This window comes from Neocloeon triangulifer, unplaced genomic scaffold, assembly GCF_031216515.1.
Source record: "Neocloeon triangulifer isolate White Clay Creek 2 clone unplaced genomic scaffold, ASM3121651v1 ptg000014l, whole genome shotgun sequence".
Lineage (NCBI taxonomy): Eukaryota > Metazoa > Arthropoda > Insecta > Ephemeroptera > Baetidae > Neocloeon > Neocloeon triangulifer.
In genome coordinates, this window is record NW_026775556.1 from 13,382,583 (window position 1) to 13,405,643 (window position 23,061).

Below are 23,061 nucleotides of genomic sequence, written 5' to 3' on the forward strand. Positions count from 1 at the left end.
AACACATAAATTATCGTTGCAATCCAAAACATTATTGTTAATCTTTTTTTAAATGAAGTGTATTTATTGGGAAAGAAAATATAAAGACAAAATAAAACGCAGAAATATTCATTTTGAAATAGAAATCAGAAGTAGATATTTTTATATTTCATATCTGATATTTTATTTAAATTAAAGGCTTTCTTCACTAAACATTCAGGTATTTAAAATAGTTGTAATTGTATAATAATATTATATTAATTAAAATTGCAATCATTTTATTAAACTACTATAAAACTTTCTTACTAGTTGAAAAAAACATTTTTAATTATTGAGCATTATAATATATTAAATTTTTTTAGCATAAGAGTGTGTGGGTTCAGTGATGCGCAATCTATAACAGCAGGCTAGCACAAGTTAATCAAATAAGCTGGCAAATTTTATTAGCTGGTTGTACGCGGCAATTTCAGCCAGTGGTATATTAATTTTGCAAATAGGCGAGCTGGAATTCCACATTTCCCTGGCAGCCCACCCGCTTCCTCTCTCTTGATGTTTCGCTCCAATTCGCTCAGCAAGTGAATTTCGAGAGGGTTTGCCAATAAAGCGCGTGTATGTATCAGTGTGTGTGCGCCCACCATATTGCGGCGAATATTTCGGCAGAAAGGTATATGTCTTACTGCACACACGGGGCGGCCTTTCCTTCTCCATCTGGCTCCGAAGCCGCTGCTGTCCGGATTTATTATTATTGTGTGCTTCCTCCCTCTGCCTCTGCGTGGCCGCCAGTAGATAAAATAGGCTTTCGTAATAGGGGTGAAAACCGACCTGCGAGGGCGACGTCATTTGTTCGAACCTCGCATGGTGCCGCGCTCTCTGCGAAAATAATCCTGCTAATATCTCTCCCCGTGATAAAAAGCAGACACTTTCCGAGGGTCCAATAATTGAGATTGGAGGCTTCTCCGTTGGGCTTTATTCCCATCATCACTAAATTTCTATATTGGTATTGAGAACGCCATGGGATGTGGGCGCTTAACTTATTTCATCGGCCCAATATACCGACATTTAATATCAATAACTCTGCTTTTTCAATTAAACCAATGGAGCCGAAGGCTCAATAGAATCAATAGATGGCATTTTATTAGCTTTATATGTGATAGGAAAGTTGATCAGAAATTCTCAATTGAAAAAATCACAACATTTTGTTTGTGTGAATTGAAACTTTTATTGTGGCACTTGTTCAACGAAATTAACAAGGATATTCACAGCGATTTCCCCAGGTGACATCAAGGTGAGGATCGCTGCTGGTTTAGAACTACATCTGTTACATGTGTCCAGCTGACAAAAACATTGGTCACTTTGTGTCACTTGCATGCATAGTTCAATATGGTTAGTAATAAATAAATAAATGTATTAAATTATTAATGAATGAAATTTACTAGATATATGCTTAATCATTTCAAATGAAGTCTTAATTATAGAGTAATAAGTTCAATAATTTATGAACATCGTCATCTTATTGATACCACCAAAGATGAGGTCAGTGCAGTCAGTATTAGGATGTGCACTTGGGACTACCGTAATATCGCTGTTTATAGCTCGCTTCTTTCAGAGTTTTGTGCAAAGTTTTTGATAAAAGCCATTAAACAAATCTACTTAATCTTGAGATGCAAAGTGATTTGAAATATAAGAAAGCAATAGATTAGTTTTCCGTTTGCTTCATTGGCATTTGTTTAACACAACTAGGTATACCAATTTAATTAAATGGCGAGATGCATTGCGTGCTCCCAACGAAGTGTGACCTGAAAGTTGGATTCATAAGGATTTTTGTTGTATAAATAAAGATATTCAGCATTACAGCATATCTTTGGAAAAGAGCGATCTTACCCAGGCACGCTTGCACAGAAGGACCCAGTCCGTACCTCTGCGTAATCATTTCATCTATGCTGGAGTACCTTGAACGGACCCATGAAATCTTTATCAAAGAGATTAGACACTTCAAACAAGTATTTTTTCACGTCCCCAGACATTGATGCAATCAGTCTTTGACAAAATGGCAACGAAACTAGCTCTTCTTGCTATCTTCGCGGCTCTTACTCATGTAAGAATTTAATAATTTTTATTAAATTAGCTTGAAGCAAAACGTTCAGCTCTATATTTATTTTATATTTAACGCAGGCCATACCTTTGGCAAGGGATTTGGCTACTGACATCAGCGATGCCAAGCTCAAAATTGGAGTTTTCGATCTCCAGGTGGTTGAAATGCTCAACCGCTTAAATATTTTGGATGTGTCGCTTGCCCTGCCTGTCGAAGACTTAGCTCAAAATATCTATGCTAACCTCGCTCTTATTGTAAGTTCTGGTATTTTTTTATTCACTTTTGTGATGGTCATAAACTCAATAGGCTGACCAGACAGCTATTGCGCCAGTGCGTGAAGCATTCAAAGTATTCAGAGATGAATATGATGGAAACTCACAAGACCAGAGGCAGCTTTTGGCTCAACGGCTACGCACCACCCTCTCAAGGATCAATGATCAACTTGACATTGATCTGAACCAGGTCCCTAGCACTACTAATTTGCTCAGGGCTGAAATTGCAGACCATGATGGAGTCTACAATGCGCTGTGGGATTCTGTTTATCTCCGCACAGGAGAGGCTAAAACAGCCATCGACAACGCTGTCAACGGCCAGGTATATAATTTAATCGAAAATTAAGAGTGTTTTCTTAAATCATTTTATATTATCAGGATGGTCCAGAAGTCGTCCTTATTTACTCAGACCTGCAGAAGATTTATGACATTTTGAGTGCAGAGGACTCGGAAACTTTCAACGTCAAGATCGTTTTTGACGCTCGCGGTTCAGATACTCTTGCTGCACTTGATCTTGTCATTGGACAGATTCCCTAGTTGCTGAAAGTTTTAAACGCAATAAACAGTTCTTCATACTATATCTTACATTTCTTTGATTTTTTTATAAAATATTCCATTACGTCAACAAAATGAATTTTTAACTTTAAAGATCAATTTAAAAAAAATTTACAGTCACATTAGTTAAAAAAAATTATAAATAAATAAAATTTTCTCAGCCAAAGTATTAGTTTTATTTAATTGATTTTCACTGCTGGTGACACAACCACCACTAATTGCAATGTACAAATTGAAAAAAAAATTAAGAATTTTCAATATATAAACAGCTTAACTGATAACGCAAATTGGTGGCCAAAATACGTAAATTCAAAATAATTTTGCATTTTGACTGCAATGCTCTATGCAAATTGTACCTTTTAAAACAATAAAACAACCTGTCCGTTTGGCCAGATCTCCAGAGAGCACACAGACTGATATAATAAGCGTTTTTATTTACTACAACTATCATCATATAAAAAAGTTGCTGGTAAACTAAATTGCTACTTATTGGTTTTGAGAACGGGATTTGATGTGGACGCTTAACTTATTTCACAAATGAAAAATATACAGAAATTGAAAATTCATTGCTCTGCTTTCTAACTAAATCAATAGAGCTGAAGAAACATTAATTAACTAGGGATGTGATAGGAACAAGAATAAAATTTCTCTCATGTGATTGAATTAAAAACCCATTTTTTATTGTGGCACTTGTGCTACAACAATATCGAGGGCATTCACAGCGTTTTCACCTCTGGTGTCATAAACGAGTTTGACATTGTCGGTGAGGACCCGCTGGTTCAGAATGACATCTTTTACGTGTGTCCATCTAACGAAAATTGTAGTCACTTCTGGACCTTGCTGTAAAATTTCAGGTTTCGTGATTATAAATGTTTATTTTAGTGAATTAAAAAATTTTCATAAATGCAATATAAGTATCAGACGTACCAGGTCACCCACTCCAGCTGTGATTGCCTGTTCAATTGTGACAGTAGAATCTTGCAGTTGTGCAAAAAGTGAGCTGTAAATTGAGTCTCCAGTTGAGATGTACGCTTTCAAAGATTCGACGTTGGCGCCCAAAGATGGAAGGTCGTTAGCAAGGTTGCCGTTTATAATTTGAAGTAACAGGATGGTTTGCTCCAGATTGAATTTCAATCCACTGATTGCTACGTCCGACTGGTTCTTACTGCTGCCCAGCAAGTTTTCAATCTCGTCATAATTAGTGACCTGTTTAAATAATTTAAAAATAGTTTCTTCTGTAATAAATACACATATCGTTTAGTACATTAATTTGAGCAAGATTGCTCAGAATGGTTGTGCAAGTGTTGGTGACATCATTGTTGAGCTCGCTTTCAAGGGTGGAAATTCTGTTCAATAACGATTCGACCTGAGTGTTGAAAAGGTTGACTGCCCTCTCTGCACTAGCGATGTCAGCTGCGAGGTCCCTCAAGACAAAGAGGCCCAAGGACGCTGAAACGAGACACGCAAGCACTGCCAGCAGCTTCATTTTGGATAATGAGAATCCTAAAATCAGCTCAAGAACAAGTGTTTTCGTTTTATAAAGACCGACAAGCCTCTTATCTGCTGGTCCTATTCATCAATCAACCTTTGAAACAAAAACATGTTTGTCAGATTTTAATCTATTTTTTTTTCTATCTTGCAGACAGACTTTTAAAGTCTGTGATTAAAGAGACGGACTGGCCAAATTAAACTTCTTCTGCTATCAACATACTATTATAAGGGGCCACTCCGTACCTCTATGTAATCAACGCCCTAAGTACCTTAAATGGCCTTCAGAAATCTGTATTTCAAAGAGATTAGGCTCTTTCAACAAATATTTGTTCACGTTCCCAGACATTGATGCTATCAGTCTTTGACACAATGGCAACCAAACTAGCTCTTTTCGCTATCTTTGCGGCTCTAACTCATGTAAGAATTTTTATTTTATCTTAATATATTTATTTTTCTCGGTTAATTCAAAACCTTTCAAAAATTGGAAAAAGGAAAAGAAATGCGGATATAATTAATTTTGCAGCTCAATAATTATTCAAAATTTATCTTAGGCCGTGCCTTTGGGAAAGGATTTGGCTGCTGATATCAGCGATGCCAAGCTCAAAGTTGGTATTTTCGACCTCCAGGTGGTCAATATGCTCAACCAACTAAATGTTCTGGACGTTTCACTTAATCTGCCTATCGAAGACTTGGCTCAAAATATCTTTGCTAACCTTGCTCTCATCGTGAGTTGTATGTTTAAATCCATGCACTTTTTTATGATAAAAATTCAATAGGCCAACCAGGCAGCTATCGCGCCAGTGCGCCAAGCATTCAGAGCTTTCAGAGATGAATATAATACCAACTCACGAGACCAGAGACAAATTTTGGCTCAACAGTTACGCACCACCCTTTCAAGGATCAACGATCAACTTGACGTTGACCTGAACCAGGTCCCTAGCACTACTAATTTGCTCAGGGCTGAAATTGCAAACCATGATCTGGCTTACAATGCGCTGTGGGATTCTGTTTATCTCCGCACAGGAGAGGCTAAAACAGCCATCGACAATGCTGTCAACGGCCAGGTTTAAAAGTTAATTGAAAATTAAGAGTGTTTTCATAAAACATTTTATATTATCAGGATGGTCCAGAAGTCGTCCTTATTTACTCAGACCTGCAGAAGATTTATGACATTTTGAGTGCAGAGGACTCGGAAACTTTCAACGTCAAGATTGTTTTCGACGCTCGCGGTTCAGATACTCTTGTTGCACTTGATCTTGTCATTGGACAGATTCCCTAGTTGCAGAAAGTTACCCTGCGCTATATGAAACCCAATAAATATATCTAGAACGCATAGCTTGCATTTTCTTGATTTTTGTGTGAAATATGACGTTAATAAAATAATAGTGAAAATAATTTTATAATAGTTTGAGGCCAAATTGATAGTTTAAAATTCATCGATTTTCGCTGCTTGTGACACAGCTCAAAAAAAAAGGAATGTTAAAAATATTGCAAAATTTTACGTAAAAAGTAAGTAAAAAAGGAAATGTATATGAATTTTTTCTTTTACATATCATGCAAAGTTGACAACTTTTTCGTTTGGCCAGATCATCAGACTAGATCGGGTGGACTGACAGCAGCACAGGCGCTTTTATTTGCTCAACTAGCCTATAGCAAGTTGCGCGTGAAATTAGATTAATTAATCGTCGTTTCCTGCCGGCTGCGACAAGCCACCTTCAAGGGCTCTCTCGTTGTTTTGCCCCGACGCGGGGTAATTGCAAATATTTGAGTCGAAAATTAATTTCCGGTGCTCAGTTTTGTTTTGCGCGCGCCGACACTGCAACAAACCCTGTAAGGTCGGTTAAATCTCGAAACGGCGTTCGCCTAATAAAAGCAGCTAGCGCGTCGACAAACGAGCCCCGCCGTTTAAAAGCCATTCTGACAAAAGGGTTAATGAACCAGCAAAGCGACGCCGAGAGCCCCATCTCTGCCCACACACGCACGCAGCTTCGCCTCACTCTCACCGAGTGCTATTAATGAATAGGTGTTTTAATTACTTTTGATCCGGCCAGCTGGTGATAATTCCTGCGTTTCGCTCATGAAACGGGAAAATTAAGTCGTAAGCGGACAAACACTTGCATTTTACACGCTTATGAATTGATTTTCTCCATCTTGGCCGTATTTTACTAGTTACACAATTATTCTTTGAATTTATAAAAACTAACCTATTAATCAAAGATATATTATGCTTATGAATTTTTTGTGGGTGTTAAAGTAGAGACCTACTTACTTAATTTGGTTATTTTTTACATTAAATTGATGAGAAGGTAAAAAAGAACAGGCTGGGTTACTTTGAAAAAAAAAAAAAAAAAAGGAAATTCTTCTTAAACTCTCACTGCTGGGCGGAAAGTAAAAAGAGGGTAATTGGATTATCTGATATAAGCAAAAAAGAAAGAAATTGAAGAAATATGGTTATATATGCATAGATTTTTGTTAATGTGCAAATTGGTTGTGATCGTTCCAAAAATCAGCGAATGAATTTTGCAAATAAAAGAGCCATCACGGTGAAATATTTCTCAAGTTAAAATAACGAACAAAGGAACAAAGGAGTGGAATTTATTATACCAGATGAATCTCAAAATGGAGAAAAAGCTGGAAAAAGCTTTCCTGAAAACGCATTAAAAAATAATTAGGCCGTTTAAAATTTGAGAAGGGCCTCAACTTAACAATAAATTCTCAAACATTATGTTCTAATAAAAAAGGCAGAAGGTAGAGAGGTGTGCAATATCGCCATTATTAGAAAAGCAAAATTTGCAAAAATTTTTGCCCCTTGGAGGCAGGAGGAATAATAAGGTAAAGTTGTTTGAGTGCCATTACAGCGCAAGGAAGCGGGTTATTGCTATAGAGACTGGAAAAGAAGCTTCTGGCGACTATGCTTTATAAGAACGAATTCTCATTAAAATAGCGTTTTGTGCTCTTAAAATACCCATAAATCGGAGAGGAAATTTATGGATCAAATTAGCTTTTCAGGCGGCAGCAAGTTCGGATGTAAAAAGCTGCCTTAATGGGTAAGACGGATGGTGTAATTGAGTTTCAGCAAACTTCCATTCTTTGCCTTGTTCGTTCCAGGCTGATGGTTGGTTAATGACAAATTGGTCCATTCAGCAACGAAATAAAGGTCCAAAAACGTCTTACAAAAGTCTATAATAATAATGCTCAATATTTCCCCCATTCATCAAATAATTTTTTAACCTCGTTTTTCTGTTCTTTCATTCAATGATCGATTGGGGAAAAAAAAGGAGAAAAGACATGGAGGTGATTTTTATGGTTAAAAAAATCGCGGGTCTCTGGAACGATCCTCCTCTGGGCATTACATTACAATCTTGCGGCGTGGACGTCTTGACTGACAGATCTTCCTGCCTGTTTCAGGGCCCCCAGCGAGTGATAAAGCCGACTGTGGCAGGCAGGCTCACGAGCAGCACGGGTGCAACGTGGTTGAGACCAGCTGTCACTGCGGAAGCGCCTCCGTCTGCCCTGGAGACCTGCCACCTTTCACCTTCGCCACCCATACGGAATGCGAAATCAACCTTAAGGCAATGCTGAGTAAGTATTCACAATCGTTATTTTCTAAGGATTTTGAAATTTTTTGAAAATATTTCAAATAATAAACATAATATATGCCGCGTTAATAGCCACAAAATTTCTTTTCTTCGAAACAATAGACTTTAACACAATATCAAGGAGAAACCGTATTTCAAATTAAACCATCAAAATCGTGACATTTCAATTTAATACTAATAATAACAAATAATTAGTAACGAAAATCCCAGCATGTGAATAACACTATATATATATTTTTTTTTACTTTAGAGTCATATGTACTTTTGATCTAAATATTTAGCAAACCGATAACAGAACTGTGACTTGTTTCTTGTTTTCACAATGAAGTTTACGATTGATATGATAATTTTTGAAAATGGCACATTGCATAAACTGCAAAGTCCAAACAAGCCGCTGTGTTATCGGCTGCTAATTTTTATCTGTCACGCAAATTAATATCAGCTACGTGCATAAATTAAAGAATCACAAATTTTAGATAGCGCTTGCAATTTTTTTCTTTGGACAAAAATAAAGATAAATAAACTCTTATCAAGCAAAAATGAACAAAAGCGTAATTGGCAAATAATCTAATTGTAATTGCCCTTTTCGGCTGTGTTTTGCTTGGTCACGTCGCATTTCTCGCTCAATGATGGTGCCAATTTTGGCCGAATTAAAAGTTTTGCAGAAACTTTTCGCGGCGTGCCCTCAATCCGTCTCACAGTCGTAAAAGTTTGCTGCTGCTGTGTATGTCTGGGTCATTCGGCGAATGCAAGCGCGTCATAAAAGTGGGTGCAAAAGTTTTGCCACAAATGCAGCACACCAGAGTCGGAACAAACAAAATGCGTTTAAAAACGGCCTCGGATGAACAGCGTGCGTTGGACAAAAGGCAATTTCATTGTTTTGCGCGACCATTACTGATTTTATAGTTGGCTCTGTCGGAAAAGGATTGTTTGCCCCGCACTCTGCGTGCAACCCTATCTCATTTTTATTGAAACCGCCGCCAACGAGGATATCAAAAGTCAATCTCTTTTGAGCCAGACTATTGAGCATAAAAAGCACACAATACGCAAAAAAAGCGTTCTTTCCAGAGGAGATTTTTCCGGGAGAGAAATACATATTCTACAAAAGACGATTTATCATGTTTTTTTAGTAGCTATGGAACAATTTCTCATAACGAAACACTCGAGATTTCCTCTCTCAAATATTCCATATTTGTCATAAAATATTAAATTTCTTTGGCTCAGAGGGAATGATATATAAGCTTTCTTAAAAATATGTTTCTCAAAATCAATTTGGTTTTACTTTGACAATTCGGTTAAAGAAATCTCTGGGTTTAGCGTTAGGTTTATTAAATTTAATTAAATTAATTTTTAAATTGGTAATCGATTTACTGCGGGGAATGGTGGAAAGTTTAATAGGTCTTCAGCCTTGCTGAATTTTGATCCATTTTAACTTGAATAATACGCGCATCCCTATCAATTTCTTAAGTTGTTTGAGAAGCGTTAGTGGTCCAAGGTGGGTAACTTTAGCGAGGAAATCAATTGCGATCAGTAAACAGGCGATGTCAAATTACAAGCTCGCCCCCCTCTCGCACGCGAAACGAGCCCTTGGGAGGAGTTAAAAGAACTTTATCCAGCGTTAGATGTGCGCCGTGGTGAGGCTGAAGACGCCCCCGTTCCGACAAGACGACGACGTGATCTCATGTTAATTCCATCAAGCCAATATTCAAGGTAAACAACTGACAGTCCCCTTTAATTAAAACGAGCGGGTCGTGGGTTGCTGCATCTCATCGCCGGAGAGTATACGGCAGAGACGCACCGTTCCATAAGAGCTGATATTTGAAGCATCAATTTGGTTGTTTACAAAATATAAGCAGCAAAAATTTGGAAAAGATATTGACTAATGGTGCATGAAATGTTTTCTACAGCCAATGTCAAACGAATTTTCTCAGAACGAGAAATTCTCGATGCCTAAGGATCTGAGATTGGGTTTCAAATCATGGCTATATTTTTTGTCAAACGTTTTTCCTGCTTCAAATATTGCTCTCGTGGCACTTGAAATGGAAATTTGGAGCATATTTAATATTAAAAATTCAGGCAGTAGTTTTTAAAATTCAACTGAAAGATTACATTTTTTTTCAACCAAGATTCTTTAGCTAAATTTACATAATTTTTAAAATGTGAATTTGAGTCTTTCACCCTTAGTTAACCTTAATATGAAATTCAGCTATAGCATCGTATTTTGCAGGAAATTTCTCGTTCACTCTTTAATTGCTGTAAAATCTTAACAACACTGAATTTACCGTTGAACTCGCATTTGAGTGCGGTAAACATAGGCAACCTGCTTGCCGTGCTGTCGACGCGGGCTGCATAACCAACTCAACTTTAATTATGCACTTGAGAAGCAAGCAAAATTCTGCAGGGACTGCAATTACAGCGCATAATAAAGCGCTCGTGGAAAACCCAACGAAAAAAGCTGGAGCGTTTTTTTCCTTTCAGATTTTACACGCTCTATTTATTTTCTAATTAAACCACGCGCACTGCCGGTAATCTGCTTCGATTTTATCTTCAGACGGCACACGCGAATGGTTATGGAGCTAGGAGGAGCCATCTTGCCTGTGAAAATTTAATCAACCCTATACGAAAAAGCTGACTTTACATGTTAATGAATTTTTTTAGAAAGGCCAAAGAAAATAGAAGGGGTGTTATTGTTATTGCTGTAGCTCTTATTGGAACTAGTGGTTTCAATATATAGGCAACAATTTAGACTAGATTTTTCCAATTTTTAATTACAAAAAAAAAAAAAAATTTTATTTCGTAATAGTGTTGACCATTACCATTGTTCATTCATATGGAGTTTTCTAAATTATTCAACATTAAATGAAACAACACATAAATTTTGGCGGAAAACTTGCTCTCAGCTTTGTTGAAATTTTAATTTTTTATATCAGATCACCTGATAAACAAAGAACCAAGAGCTCATGTACAAAACTTTTTGAGAAAAGTATAGGTAATAAATTATCCTGTAAAAACTGAAAAGCTAACAAAATACAATTTTTTTATACATAGATCGTTGATTAAAGTTTTCTTAAATTAAGATATTGAATGGTTTCTGTTTGAGAGAACTTCTTGGCAAGGGAAAATGTGACTGCACCACCGCAACACTGATTGCTCTTCAAAGGCGGCTCAAACAAGAGGGTTCTTTTAATCCACCCCCTTTCATCGCAGCCCAACAAAAGAATTAATTTTTCTGTTCAAATCAGGCGCGGCGGCTCCTCTCTTTTGTGCGCGCCACATGTAAAAATAAAAGTAGGCCTCTCCTTTCTGCACTGCGGCGGCGAATCTAACCATACATCAGGTGGAGGGTCACTCGACCCACCTCAGGTAGCCACTTTCGGCCTGGCCAAACTCGATTTTGCCCATTGTGAGGCGCAGCGACCGAATAAGCCACCGCACGCATTGTTCTCCCGTGGCTTTTCCGGACACAAAAGATCCGGGGAAAAATACGGTGCTCTTTCTATTGGCCCTTCTTTGAAATTAAATGAATCCTTGGTCTCGGTGACAGCCCCTCAGAACATTAATTTCGCGCAAAGTGCAGACCGGCGTCGCTTCTCACAAAATTTTCAATTAAACGAAGTCTCTTATCATCGCCTCCGAGCAAACGTAAACATCTCAAAGTCGGTCTGGCGGACAATTAGCTACAGTGAAACGCAAGAGAAACACAACCGGGCATAATTTGCTGCAAAACGATGTCGCGAGAAAACTTTTGATGGCAGGAAAGTAATTATTTCCACTCGCTTTTGTTTCGTCGACTCCTTTGTCACAGACCCTGGAAATGAAAAACCGCAGAGGCATGTTCTTGTTTTTCCTCTTCATTTGTGCTTATGCCTAAAAAAATCAGCCGCCCGTCTTCACCGCCTTGTTTCTCTATCGTCAAATTCAGACAAGCAATGCTATTAATAGAACAAGATGAAACTTATTGTTTATCTTGTTAAATTTCCAGTCATAATTTTTTTTAATGGTCTTGCGAGAATAGATACTCGGGGTTTTGAGCACCCAATAATGATAATTGAGTTGATAAATCTAATTCAAATATAATATGGACTAAATTTACATTACTTTAATTTCAGGAAAAGTCTGCCCCAAAAATAAAATTGACTCATTAATTCATGAAAATCGCCAAACGATTAAAATTTTTATTTTTCTTTCTCTCATTATATAAAATATTTTTTAGTCGCTTAAACTCCATCTATTTTAAAACTGCTCAAATAATTACAAAATGTGTACTATAATTAACTAAATGAACGCGATATCTTTGTGAAGAACCGGAAACCCAGTAAACGCGGTTCACAAAATAGTTATTGTGATAAAAGCAACAGGAATTATTATAGATCTATCAGTGCACTTCGTTTTTATTGATTTTTATGAAATAAATTTAATCCCGTAAGAAAAGAGGGAAATAAGCTGAGCAAATAATGAATATTATTACTCTTAGTAATTAGTAAGATAATAAAATTGTCATTTTCGTTTTACTTTTTTACTAATTTATTTATTCTCTGTTTAATACATTTAAATACACAAAATCGTACATCAATTCAATGTAAAAAAAATAAGGTAATACTAATTTTTTTTACATCATTTAAAATTTAATTTAATTTATTATTAATTTAATAATTACAATTTAAAAATAATAAACTATTAAATTTGTATTGCTAGTATATCATTGAAGAACCATGTAAATAATTTAGAAGCTTTAAACCTGTTAATAAATTTTTTCCATAGCATGCGTTTTTTTACGTATTTCAATTAAAAATATCAGTCATGCCACTTTTTGAAAATAATTTATATCTATCTTGCGCATTTACGTTTTTATGTCCACCAAACCTTTTAGCGGCACGTGGACCAGGGACGAAAAAACATTCGCTGACATCAAGATCCTCGAGGGCTGATATAAAATGCAGATACAAAAGTGCAGGCCACAAGGGACGCGCTTCCAAGTCGCACGATGACACACAAACAAACTCTCGTCGACGAGAACGACGCTTCTGCACGGAAAATAAAGTGGTGATGCGCTAGATGGAACACACAGCCGGAAGGGGCCTTTAATATTCGAGAGATAGGGCACACACACAGAGCAAACTTCCATTTCTGTCGGTCTCCGCTTTTTATCCGCTGCGAGTATACCTGCTGGCGATTTGCACTGCGGTAATTTGATGGAAGGGAATCATACTATTGGACCCGAGAGCGAGTCGGCCCGAAATTAACGTGTGTGCCTGCTAAATCATGCACGAGAGCATTTCGCTGAATCGTTATTATTAATTATTCCAGCAGATTAGTGCAAATATGGAAACTACATAAAGTGCCCCCTTTGTTTTCAGAGAAATTAACTGGAATTGAGACTGGCCATTTAATCAGTAAATTTATTTTGAATTGTATTTTAATTTTTATCAAAATCGCTTATTTCTTGTTTTCAATATTGAATTACTAGCTAATCGTTAAATAATTGTTGTGATATAATACTACATAAACATAACATGCGCAATCATTGGAAAGGAGTGAGTTTAAAAACATTTTTTTTTTTTTTTTTTTGAAAAGTAGTTCTACATTCAATTGAGGTTGAAAAAAAGTTAGATCTACATTTCATTGATGTTGAAAAATAGTTCTACATTCAAATGATGTTGAAAAATAGTTCTACGTTTCGCTGATGTTGAAAAATAGTTCTACATTCAATTGATGTTGAAAAATAGTTCTACATTTAATTGATGTTGAAAAATAGTTCTACATTTCGCTGATGTTGAAAAATAGTTCTACATTCAATTGATGTTGAAAAATAGTTCTACATTTCGCTGATGTTGAAAAATAGTTCTACATTCAATTGATGTTGAAAAATAGTTCTACATTTCGCTGATGTTGAAAAATAGTTCTACATTCAATTGATGTTGAAAAATAGTTCTACATTTCGCTGATGTTGAAAAATAGTTCTACATTCAATTGATGTTGAAAAATAGTTCTACATTTCGCTGATGTTGAAAAATAGTTCTACATTCAATTGATGTTGAAAAATAGTTCTACATTTCACTGATGTTGAAAAATAGTTCTACATTCAATTGATGTTGAAAAATAGTTCTACATTTCGCTGATGTTGAAAAATAGTTCTACTTTTAATTAATGTTGAAAAATAGTTCTACATTCAATTGATGTTGAAAAATAGTTCTACATTTCGCTGATGTTGAAAAATAGTTCTACATTCAATTGATGTTGAAAAATAGTTCTACATTCAATTGATGTTGAAATATAGTTCTACATTCAATTGATGTTGAAAAATAGTTCTACATTCAATTGATGTTGAAAAATAGTTCTACATTTCGCTGATGTTGAAAAATAGTTCTATATTCAATTGATGTTGAAAAATAGTTCTACATTCAATTGATGTTGAAAAATAGTTCTACATTCAATTGATGTTGAAAAATAGTTCTACATTTCGCTGATGTTGAAAAATAGTTCTACATTCAATTGATGTTGAAAAATAGTTCTACATTTGGCTGATGTTGAAAAATAGTTCTACATTTCGCTGATGTTGAAAAATAGTTCTACATTCAATTGATGTTGAAAAATAGTTCTACATTTCGCTGATGTTGAAAAATAGTTCTACATTCAATTGATGTTGAAAAATAGTTCTACATTTCGCTGATGTTGAAAAATAGTTCTACATTCAATTGATGTTGAAAAATAGTTCTACATTTCGCTGATGTTGAAAAATAGTTCTACATTCAATTGATGTTGAAAAATAGTTCTACATTTCACTGATGTTGAAAAATAGTTCTACATTCAATTGATGTTGAAAAATAGTTCTACATTTCGCTGATATTGAAAAATAGTTCTACTTTTAATTAATGTTGAAAAATAGTTCTACATTCAATTGATGTTGAAAAATAGTTCTACATTTCGCTGATGTTGAAAAATAGTTCTACATTCAATTGATGTTGAAAAATAGTTCTACATTCAATTGATGTTGAAAAATAGTTCTACATTCAATTGATGTTGAAAAATAGTTCTACATTTCGCTGATGTTGAAAAATAGTTCTATATTCAATTGATGTTGAAAAATAGTTCTACATTCAATTGATGTTGAAAAATAGTTCTACATTCAATTGATGTTGAAAAATAGTTCTACATTTCGCTGATGTTGAAAAATAGTTCTACATTCAATTGATGTTGAAAAATAGTTCTACATTTGGCTGATGTTGAAAAATAGTTCTACATTTCGCTGATGTTGAAAAATAGTTCTACATTCAATTGATGTTGAAAAATAGTTCTACATTTCGCTGATGTTGAAAAATAGTTCTACATTCAATTGATGTTGAAAAATAGTTCTACATTTCACTGATGTTGAAAAATAGTTCTACATTCAATTGATGTTGAAAAATAGTTCTACATTTCGCTGATGTTGAAAAATAGTTCTACATTCAATTGATGTTGAAAAATAGTTCTACATTCAAATGATGTTGAAAAATAGTTCTACATTAAATTGATGTTGAAAAATAGTTCTACATTTCGCTGATGTTGAAAAATAGTTCTACATTCAATTGATGTTGGAAAATAGTTCTACATTTCGCTGATGTTGAAAAATAGTTCTACATTTAATTGATGTTGAAAAATAGTTCTACATTTAATTGATGTTGAAAAATAGTTTTACATTTCGCTGATGTTGAAAAATAGTTCTACATTTAATTGGTGTTGAAAAATAGTTTTACATTCGATGTTGAAAAATAGTTCTACATTCAAGTGATGATGAAAATCTTTTTAATGTCGTTTACCTTGTCATTGGCAATTTCAACCCTATCATGAATTAATTCAGGAGATGCACCATAATTGTGTCAAAATTAATAATTAATTAGGCCCAAAATTATGCACCAGTTTGTTTCATTCGGGTAATTATTGCGCGCAGCTAAAGCTGACTGGATTTACCGTTTTGTGCCTGCACCGTGCCCGGTCGTCCAGCAGCAGCTCTCTTGTGTCTTTACATTTGCGTTTTGCTCGGGCAAACAGCGCTGCCTGCTGTCCGTGGGTGAAATCTGGTTAGACGTACGCGGGCATTTGGCCTGCATCTCTTACACTTACGTCGCAGACACGATGTAATCTTAGTTTGCGTAAAAGATGTTTGCCGCTGGCAAATACCGGCCAAATTTGTTAGCAAATACGCGCGTGTAAGCCCAACGAAACTACTTGTGGAACAATGTCTGGACGTGGGCAGACCAGACCATCTCCTGGCCTTAATCTGTACTGATATGTAAGCACTCAACCCGACAGGGATTTCCACACTAATCTTCTCACTGAGTAAGGATGAAAAATACATTTTTAATTCTTCTTGAAACCCATTATTTCAAAAAACAGAATAATTAAATTAAATATAATAATTTGTGTTTGTAAATTTTATTATTTATCCTGATTTTTATTGAACAAGTATTAAGAATGAAACTTTTATCGATTCCATTATATAAATTATCAAAAGTTTTTTTAAATAATACTACGAGAAATTTTAATGGAGTTAATTTGCTGTCAGCATGTAAATATCATTTATATAATTTTATTGTCTATAAAAAATTTACATTAAAATATTTTTGATCAATATTTTTTGTATTTGTACTCTCATTTTCAAATAATAATTCAAAGGATTATTTAATTTTCTTAATTATTAATGTAGATTTCTCAATTGCATATGTAGAAACAGAAAATTTGTTAATTTACTGATATTATTTAAACTTTTTGACACAAATGGTTAATTATTTAATTATAAATGGAATTGATTAGATTTATTAGAACGGCCATCTTATAAAAAAAGTTATAATTCACAATATTCACACGTGAAAGCAGACACTTGAAATAAAAATTCCAATTTCAATTCCCCACCCCAATTAGTTTAGCGCTCAACGCAATCGTTAAACTTAAAATTATGTTCCAGGAAAACAAAACACAAAAAAGAAAAGCTTTCACTTTCTCCCTGCAGACTTTTTCCTCGTGTAATTTCCCCATAATGCCGCTGGTAACCATGGCTGCATGGACGAGAGGGAAACGCGCTCTCGCTTTTCAAGATAAAACACGGTCTCATAAATAATGCACACTCGCACCTTCACCGCGGCGTTGCTCTCATAATTCTGCGCATTCATTAAGATAAATGCGTTCGGCCGCGAGAAATAATTAAAAAATCGCGCGCGCCGCTCGTTATATACGACCGGGAGGGCACTACAGATGAGCGGGTTGCGTTCCGCCCGACCTCGGCCACTCACAATTTGGCGCAGTGAATTTGTCACGGCAGATGATGTAACGCGAAAAGTTTTGTGCTTTTTAATTATTCATTGCTCATTCACAGTGTAGTAAGCTCAAAGTTAGAGTGAAAATCCGCAATGAAATGGTCGCAGTGAGAAGTTTGTGGGTTGTAAAGTTGCAGCAATTGCCCGATTTAATTGGAATCAAATAGCTCATAAATTTCCAAACGTGACATTTGTATTCTAACTTGACGTTTCCTCTAAAAGTGCAAAAATCCGCACCTTCCGCCATAAATCATCAGAAGTTTAAATTCCTGCATCGTTTTCTCCTGCCTGAACATGGCAACATGACTGTTAAGTTAAAAATAAAACTTTTACGGGGGCTTACACTTTTGTGACTTTCAAAAACTTTTTGTAAAATTTTCGTCAGCGACGGCACTCGTAAAAAGTTGCACGCTTGTATAAATTTTTCCGCCGCTTTATCTGGGTAACGCTTTTATGGTGGATAAACCGTCCTTTTTAGCCTCCAGTGGAAAACGGGCTTGTGAACCTTTTGTTGTTTGAAGAATTTTGCGCAGAAGCCTTGAATAGCTCGAAATTCGCGTTCGTATCTGACAAACTTGGCTTTGATGATGTGTATTCGAAACAGGTGTGTCCTTGTCCTGCGTATAACTTCTTCTCCTGCGTTTACAATGTGGCTTTGGCGGAAATTCCATCTGGCTGATTCTGCAAAAATGATATGATTGACATGAAAATCAAAATAATAATAATTATTTGTGTTCAGTAAAATTTATTAAAAATTTTTCAGGATTAAATTTTAAATTTAAAAATAAATATATATTCAAAATTCTAAATTCTACATACTTATTTTTTTCACGATGAACATATCGGGTCACCAAAATGCCTTATTCCACAAGCTTACTATTGTGTACCGGCGTGGACGAGTGCAGTTGTGTGTAACGTGCGCTCTCCGTCTCTCCAAAGAAGCGGACTTGTGTGCTAGATAAATTATATTGTGTGACACGAGACGTTTGCTTGGCGGGCATCTCGTGAAAAGGACGACCTGCTGCTGGCATTATTATCATCAGTCCCAGTCCCTCTAATGGCGCTTGCTCTCTGAAATCTTATTTAGCGTCCAGAGATTCGCGTTATTGTATTTTTGCAGAGATAAGCGCTCACTCTCCTCGTGTGTGGCTCTGCTGCTCTTGGCATGCGAGTCGCTCAAAACTCTCGTGTGCCCTATTTCCCTTGTTGTGGCCTGTATGCGACATATGGCATCCAAGGTGGGCACTTTTCAAGCGCACAAAGGTGAACACAGCCGTGAGCTGTCACAAATTTATATTAAAAACACAATTTTCACATTTTACAAAATAATTTATTTTTAAAATTAAATATAGAACCAGAAATTTCATTGTATATTATATTAGATGAATTTAAATTTTTTTGTAATTTTTTCTTTGTTTATGAAAATATGTTGTTTATCATGCTTTACATAAAAATGAAAGTATGTATAACGCACAAAATATGCAAATTTACATTTAATTGTAACCTGTGTTGAGGCAGAATAACCTTTAATGAAATAAATTGTTGCTCTAATTTAATCAATAAAAAATTTTAACACCTTCAAATTAGTTCCTCACACTGTTTTCGAGCGTAATGCGTACAACTTTGATGAACAGAAGCTCAAAACTTTTGTACGTCCAGAGCAAACCTCGAGAAGCGCACAAAACATCAGGAAAAAATGGTGCACACACATATATTTCGGGTCCGCAGTACAAACACACGTGTGTGTCTGAGTGTAGATTTGTATTTTGTTCGCTGATGTGTGTGCGACTGACTGAGCCGCACCAGGAAAAGGCCTCTTTGTAGCCAGAGATATTATTGCCCGCAGTTTCTCCCGGCTAAAGAAATCCTTCCTCGCGCGACCTGCTTCGTGTGTGTGTACAACATGAATGATACTTCTACATTTCCAAGCAAAGAAACACGCCAATGGCCCTTTTCGACTCTCATGTGTGTGCTTCAATTTTTCACAGGCTTTTTGATTATTGTTCTCAGTCATGTGTGTATGTTTTGCTTTTTTCCTTTCAAACACAATGTGCTGAGCGCAGAGAGGAAAAAGGAGTCTTTCATTTGCAGTAACGTCGATGAAAAGAGGGCGGATTAAGAAAGATAGGTGGAGGGTTGAAACCCTTTCTGCACACGACCCAGCAATGTTGATGGTGCTGTGTAAAGCAAGTAATTTCAAAAATTTTTACCGCCAGGAATCTCGTCTGCGAGTTTCATGACAGGCTTTTTGCTGCACTGCAATTTTCCGACCGTCGAGTGTAAAAGTTTGTCTGGTATGACGGTGCAATATGAAAAACTTAATTTGCCCGCGCGCTCTGTATTCTTTTATGACAGAATGACAGAAGGAAAACTCATTTTTTTAAGTTTGCCTCATATGATATCAAATAACGAAATAACACACTACATTTTTGGTGGCTGAGAATGATTAAAAAATTGTTTCCAACGTCAAAATTATTACAAAAAAATATATAAAAATAAAAAATGGTTTCCTTGAAAAAATTCACCTACACAAAATTTCAACCCCTTTCATCAATAACCACTTACTAAATTCAATCTAATAGTGACGTTAGCGAGTGCGTCTCTTTGTCAAACGCAGCCTTCCCCATCAATTTTATCGATTTCAACGGTGGCTATATGACTGCAAACAGAAAAACAATCGGTCCGGCGAGCAGATAAATTGAAAGTGCGCTTGATTGGTTTCGAAAGGGATCCGTTTTGCGAGCGCAGAGCAGCCAGATTCCTCTTTTCTCTTTATCCTCAAATGGCGGGCAATAAAAGACAATAGAAGTGGAATGCGATCGGCTGATTGGTGCATGCGCGAATCTGGAAGCCCAGAAAGTGAGGTGATACATAAAATTTGCCGTGGGTTTAGTATTCACTACGTCTCGGTTTCCAAGCCCGGCTCATGTTTTATGAACGCTCGTGAGGGTTCGGTGCACATACGGTGATTTATTTGTACGCGCCACCCTGAATATTTCTTACTCCATATTGGAGCGCTCTCTTGAATATATGTATATTCAAATGAATAGCATCGATCTCGTTTTCTTAAAAGACAAAAATTTAATATATAATATATACGCTTTCAAGCATTATTGTAAAATCACCTCTTAAATAATTTGTTATTAATGTTATTAATTATTCTTTTGTTATTAATGAAATGCCCGGTGATTTATTATTAATTTACATTTCTTCATGTCCAAAATGCTAGAAATATTTATAATTTCAGTTTTTATTAAAAGAACTTTCTCAATTAAAGCTGATTTTTTTTTTTTTTTAAATATGATCCCTTTACGCCAGCATAATCATCAGTATCTTTCCCCTTTTTATTCTTCCGAGGTTGTTAGGCGTAAGGGTCTAAATTTATGCGTCCATGGGCTCCCGTAATGGGCTAATTACGCGCGTTTTCTGTGAGAGCTGCGAGCCAATTTGACGCAGCTGCGGGGATAAGAAAATGCATGCGGCTATTCACGTTTAATGTGGCACTTGATGCTCAAAAAGCAGCACAAAAAGCACCCTGTCCGTCTTTTTTAAGCTGGATGCACCATTAAAATGGCCATTAACGGCAAGAAGCATCCATCGGCTGTTGCGCTTTGCTAATGAGCCCTAATAAATTTACGAATTTAGCTTACCTTTGCCGCGTAGTGAAATTTTCAATTATTATCATTATACAGCGAAAAAATCCCGAAAAATTCCATAAAGATATTATAAAGGTGCCAGATTTTTTTGATTAAATTTAGATCCAAAGTCAGTTATTCATTTTATAACAAGGAAATTAAAATGTCATAACTGAATGATAGAATGATCAAAGAAACATCTGTGCCTAATTAATTTGAACAAAAACCATTTCAAAGGAAAAACATGCGTTCCCAAAGCGTTCGCTCAGGAATCGCTTTTGCCCGCGTCAAAGTCAAAAGGCCCAAAAGTAATTGTTATCCGAATTTGGTGGAAACGTAAGCTCTTGCGGTCTTCTGCAAATGACTTTCGGGACGGACGTGAAATGAGGCCAGTGGAGAGAGAAGGATGAGCAGAGATAGGATTCGTGGCTGCCGTAGAAATTATCGACAGCCAAGTGAGCACTTTGACTAAAGTGCTCGCTGTATTGGAAAGGCATAACAATAATCTTTCCATGCCAATAGTCTCTCTCGCTACTAAGTTTCCTACTTCTCCATCTTCCTAATCCCTTGCAAAGTTTAGCGAATGTAGCCCCTTATAACTTCAAAAATAAATCATGTTATCACGCGTTGAATAGTGAATCCATGTATTGAAATTTAGCATTTTCCTATTCTTTCGAATACATTTCAATTTTTAAGATATTCACGAGGAGTTTGCCACTCACAAGCGGAGCCAAATATTTCTACTCCACTGCTCACACCACCGACTGGAAGGGGTGGATATTTACCTGTGGAGGACGACAAAGCGTCTCTCTGGCGGTGGATTTGAGAGTCGGCCAATAATTTCTGCCAAAAAGGCCTTTCAAATCTACGTGCCAAGTGAATCGAAAACTCCCTATCCCAACTACCTTTGCCATCTCAATTTGACTTTCAATTTTGTTAAAAATTGAATGCATCAGTTGCTGTTAAAAATTTCTTTTTATATTATTTACACATCAAAATATCTAAATAGGTATTGCGTGATTTGAGGAAACATAAAAACTTTGACATTAGAATATTATTATTTTTAGTTATTTAATTAAAATAATGGCTTTTGATGTAACTTTGGTGGGTTCAAAAAGTAATTTAATTTTGTCAAATTATTAAAAAAAAGTGTTTCTGTTATTTACAAGGGTATAAAATAAAATAAAATATATTATTATTGAGTTTAAAAAAAATTTAATTGCAGTTTGTGAATAAATTTAATAATTTGTTTTGCAGATTTAAGATTTTGTTTATTGCTTCATAGGAGTGGGTTGAAGGAAACTTAATCAGAGACCGCAAAACAAATCTGAGTGGTTGAAAAAGCGGCAATTGCGAGTTTCACATACTCCAGTATTTACGTCCAGGGCAAACGCGCACCGTTTGAGAGCGGTGTGTGGGTAATGGGTGCTGATGGCTGGTTTGAAAACGTCAGCAAATGAGGTGCTATTTGCGCTCTGACCGTACACACGGCGGGCCGGATGAGAATGAGAGGAAAAAGCGGCCAGCGAGGAAAGCCGGCCTTTGCGGATGCATTAGCAAGGTCGGTGCCGTCGATAAGGGACATTATAGCAGCCCCTGCGAGCAGAAAATCACTATTTCAACGCCAAAGGTGTCCATTAACACGCCAATAAATTGCTTTATCAAATCACTACAAAAACACGCACTCGCAATTCAGCGGAAGCGGAAAAATTTCGAGTCACATTACACGGGACGCTTTTTTTCCATTTCCCGCCACACTTTTGCAGAATTAATTTTTTGCTTCGGCGCCGCTCATTTCCGCCGGGCAATAAAAGTAGCGACGCAAAAACTACCCTTGATAAGACCGAATTTCCACGCCATGAAAAGTAATCTCGCTCGGCCGCAAACAGGCCCTTTTTGCAAATTCTGCGCGTGAATTTTTCACTGTTAAACAGGGCATTAAAAATAATAACGGGCTGTCGTAAAAATTCAAAGCCTGCTTTTACAGATACAAAACGTTAGCAGCTCCCTAAAGTCTAGCAAAATTAAAATGATTCGAAGCAACCCTGTGGCATAAAATTTTTCTGGAGAAATTTCCGAAAAACCCATCAGAATTTTAATGAGTCTGCTTGTTTCTTGTTAAAATTATAAAAACATAATTATTAAATG

General features: G+C 36.0%; 4 protein-coding genes across 5 annotated transcripts in view; 3 read left to right on the forward strand and 1 right to left on the reverse strand.

The window, feature by feature from the left end:
* The window catches only part of LOC132199580 (cysteine-rich motor neuron 1 protein-like), a 59,094-nt gene that overhangs the window by 29,592 nt on the left and 6,441 nt on the right, over positions 1-23,061 (forward strand). For both annotated transcript variants that reach the window (XM_059624407.1, XM_059624408.1), the window contains exon 2: positions 7,798-7,971. In XM_059624407.1, the coding sequence (XP_059480390.1) occupies positions 7,798-7,971 (174 nt within the window). The remainder of the gene's footprint in view (positions 1-7,797; positions 7,972-23,061) is intronic.
* On the forward strand, positions 1,978-2,923 carry LOC132199583 (uncharacterized). Its single transcript, XM_059624411.1, has 4 exons — positions 1,978-2,074; positions 2,152-2,325; positions 2,378-2,665; positions 2,722-2,923. The coding sequence occupies exons 1-4, from the start codon at positions 2,006-2,008 to the stop codon at positions 2,878-2,880; spliced, it is 690 nt and encodes a 229-aa protein (XP_059480394.1). The 5' UTR covers positions 1,978-2,005; the 3' UTR covers positions 2,881-2,923.
* LOC132199585 (uncharacterized) lies at positions 3,552-4,426 on the reverse strand. Its single transcript, XM_059624413.1, has 3 exons — positions 4,163-4,426; positions 3,826-4,104; positions 3,552-3,738 (listed from the first exon to the last, which is right to left on the reverse strand). The coding sequence occupies exons 1-3, from the start codon at positions 4,382-4,384 to the stop codon at positions 3,577-3,579; spliced, it is 663 nt and encodes a 220-aa protein (XP_059480396.1). The 5' UTR covers positions 4,385-4,426; the 3' UTR covers positions 3,552-3,576.
* LOC132199584 (uncharacterized) lies at positions 4,660-5,786 on the forward strand. The gene is made up of 4 exons (XM_059624412.1): positions 4,660-4,806; positions 4,941-5,114; positions 5,166-5,453; positions 5,510-5,786. The coding sequence occupies exons 1-4, from the start codon at positions 4,738-4,740 to the stop codon at positions 5,666-5,668; spliced, it is 690 nt and encodes a 229-aa protein (XP_059480395.1). The 5' UTR covers positions 4,660-4,737; the 3' UTR covers positions 5,669-5,786.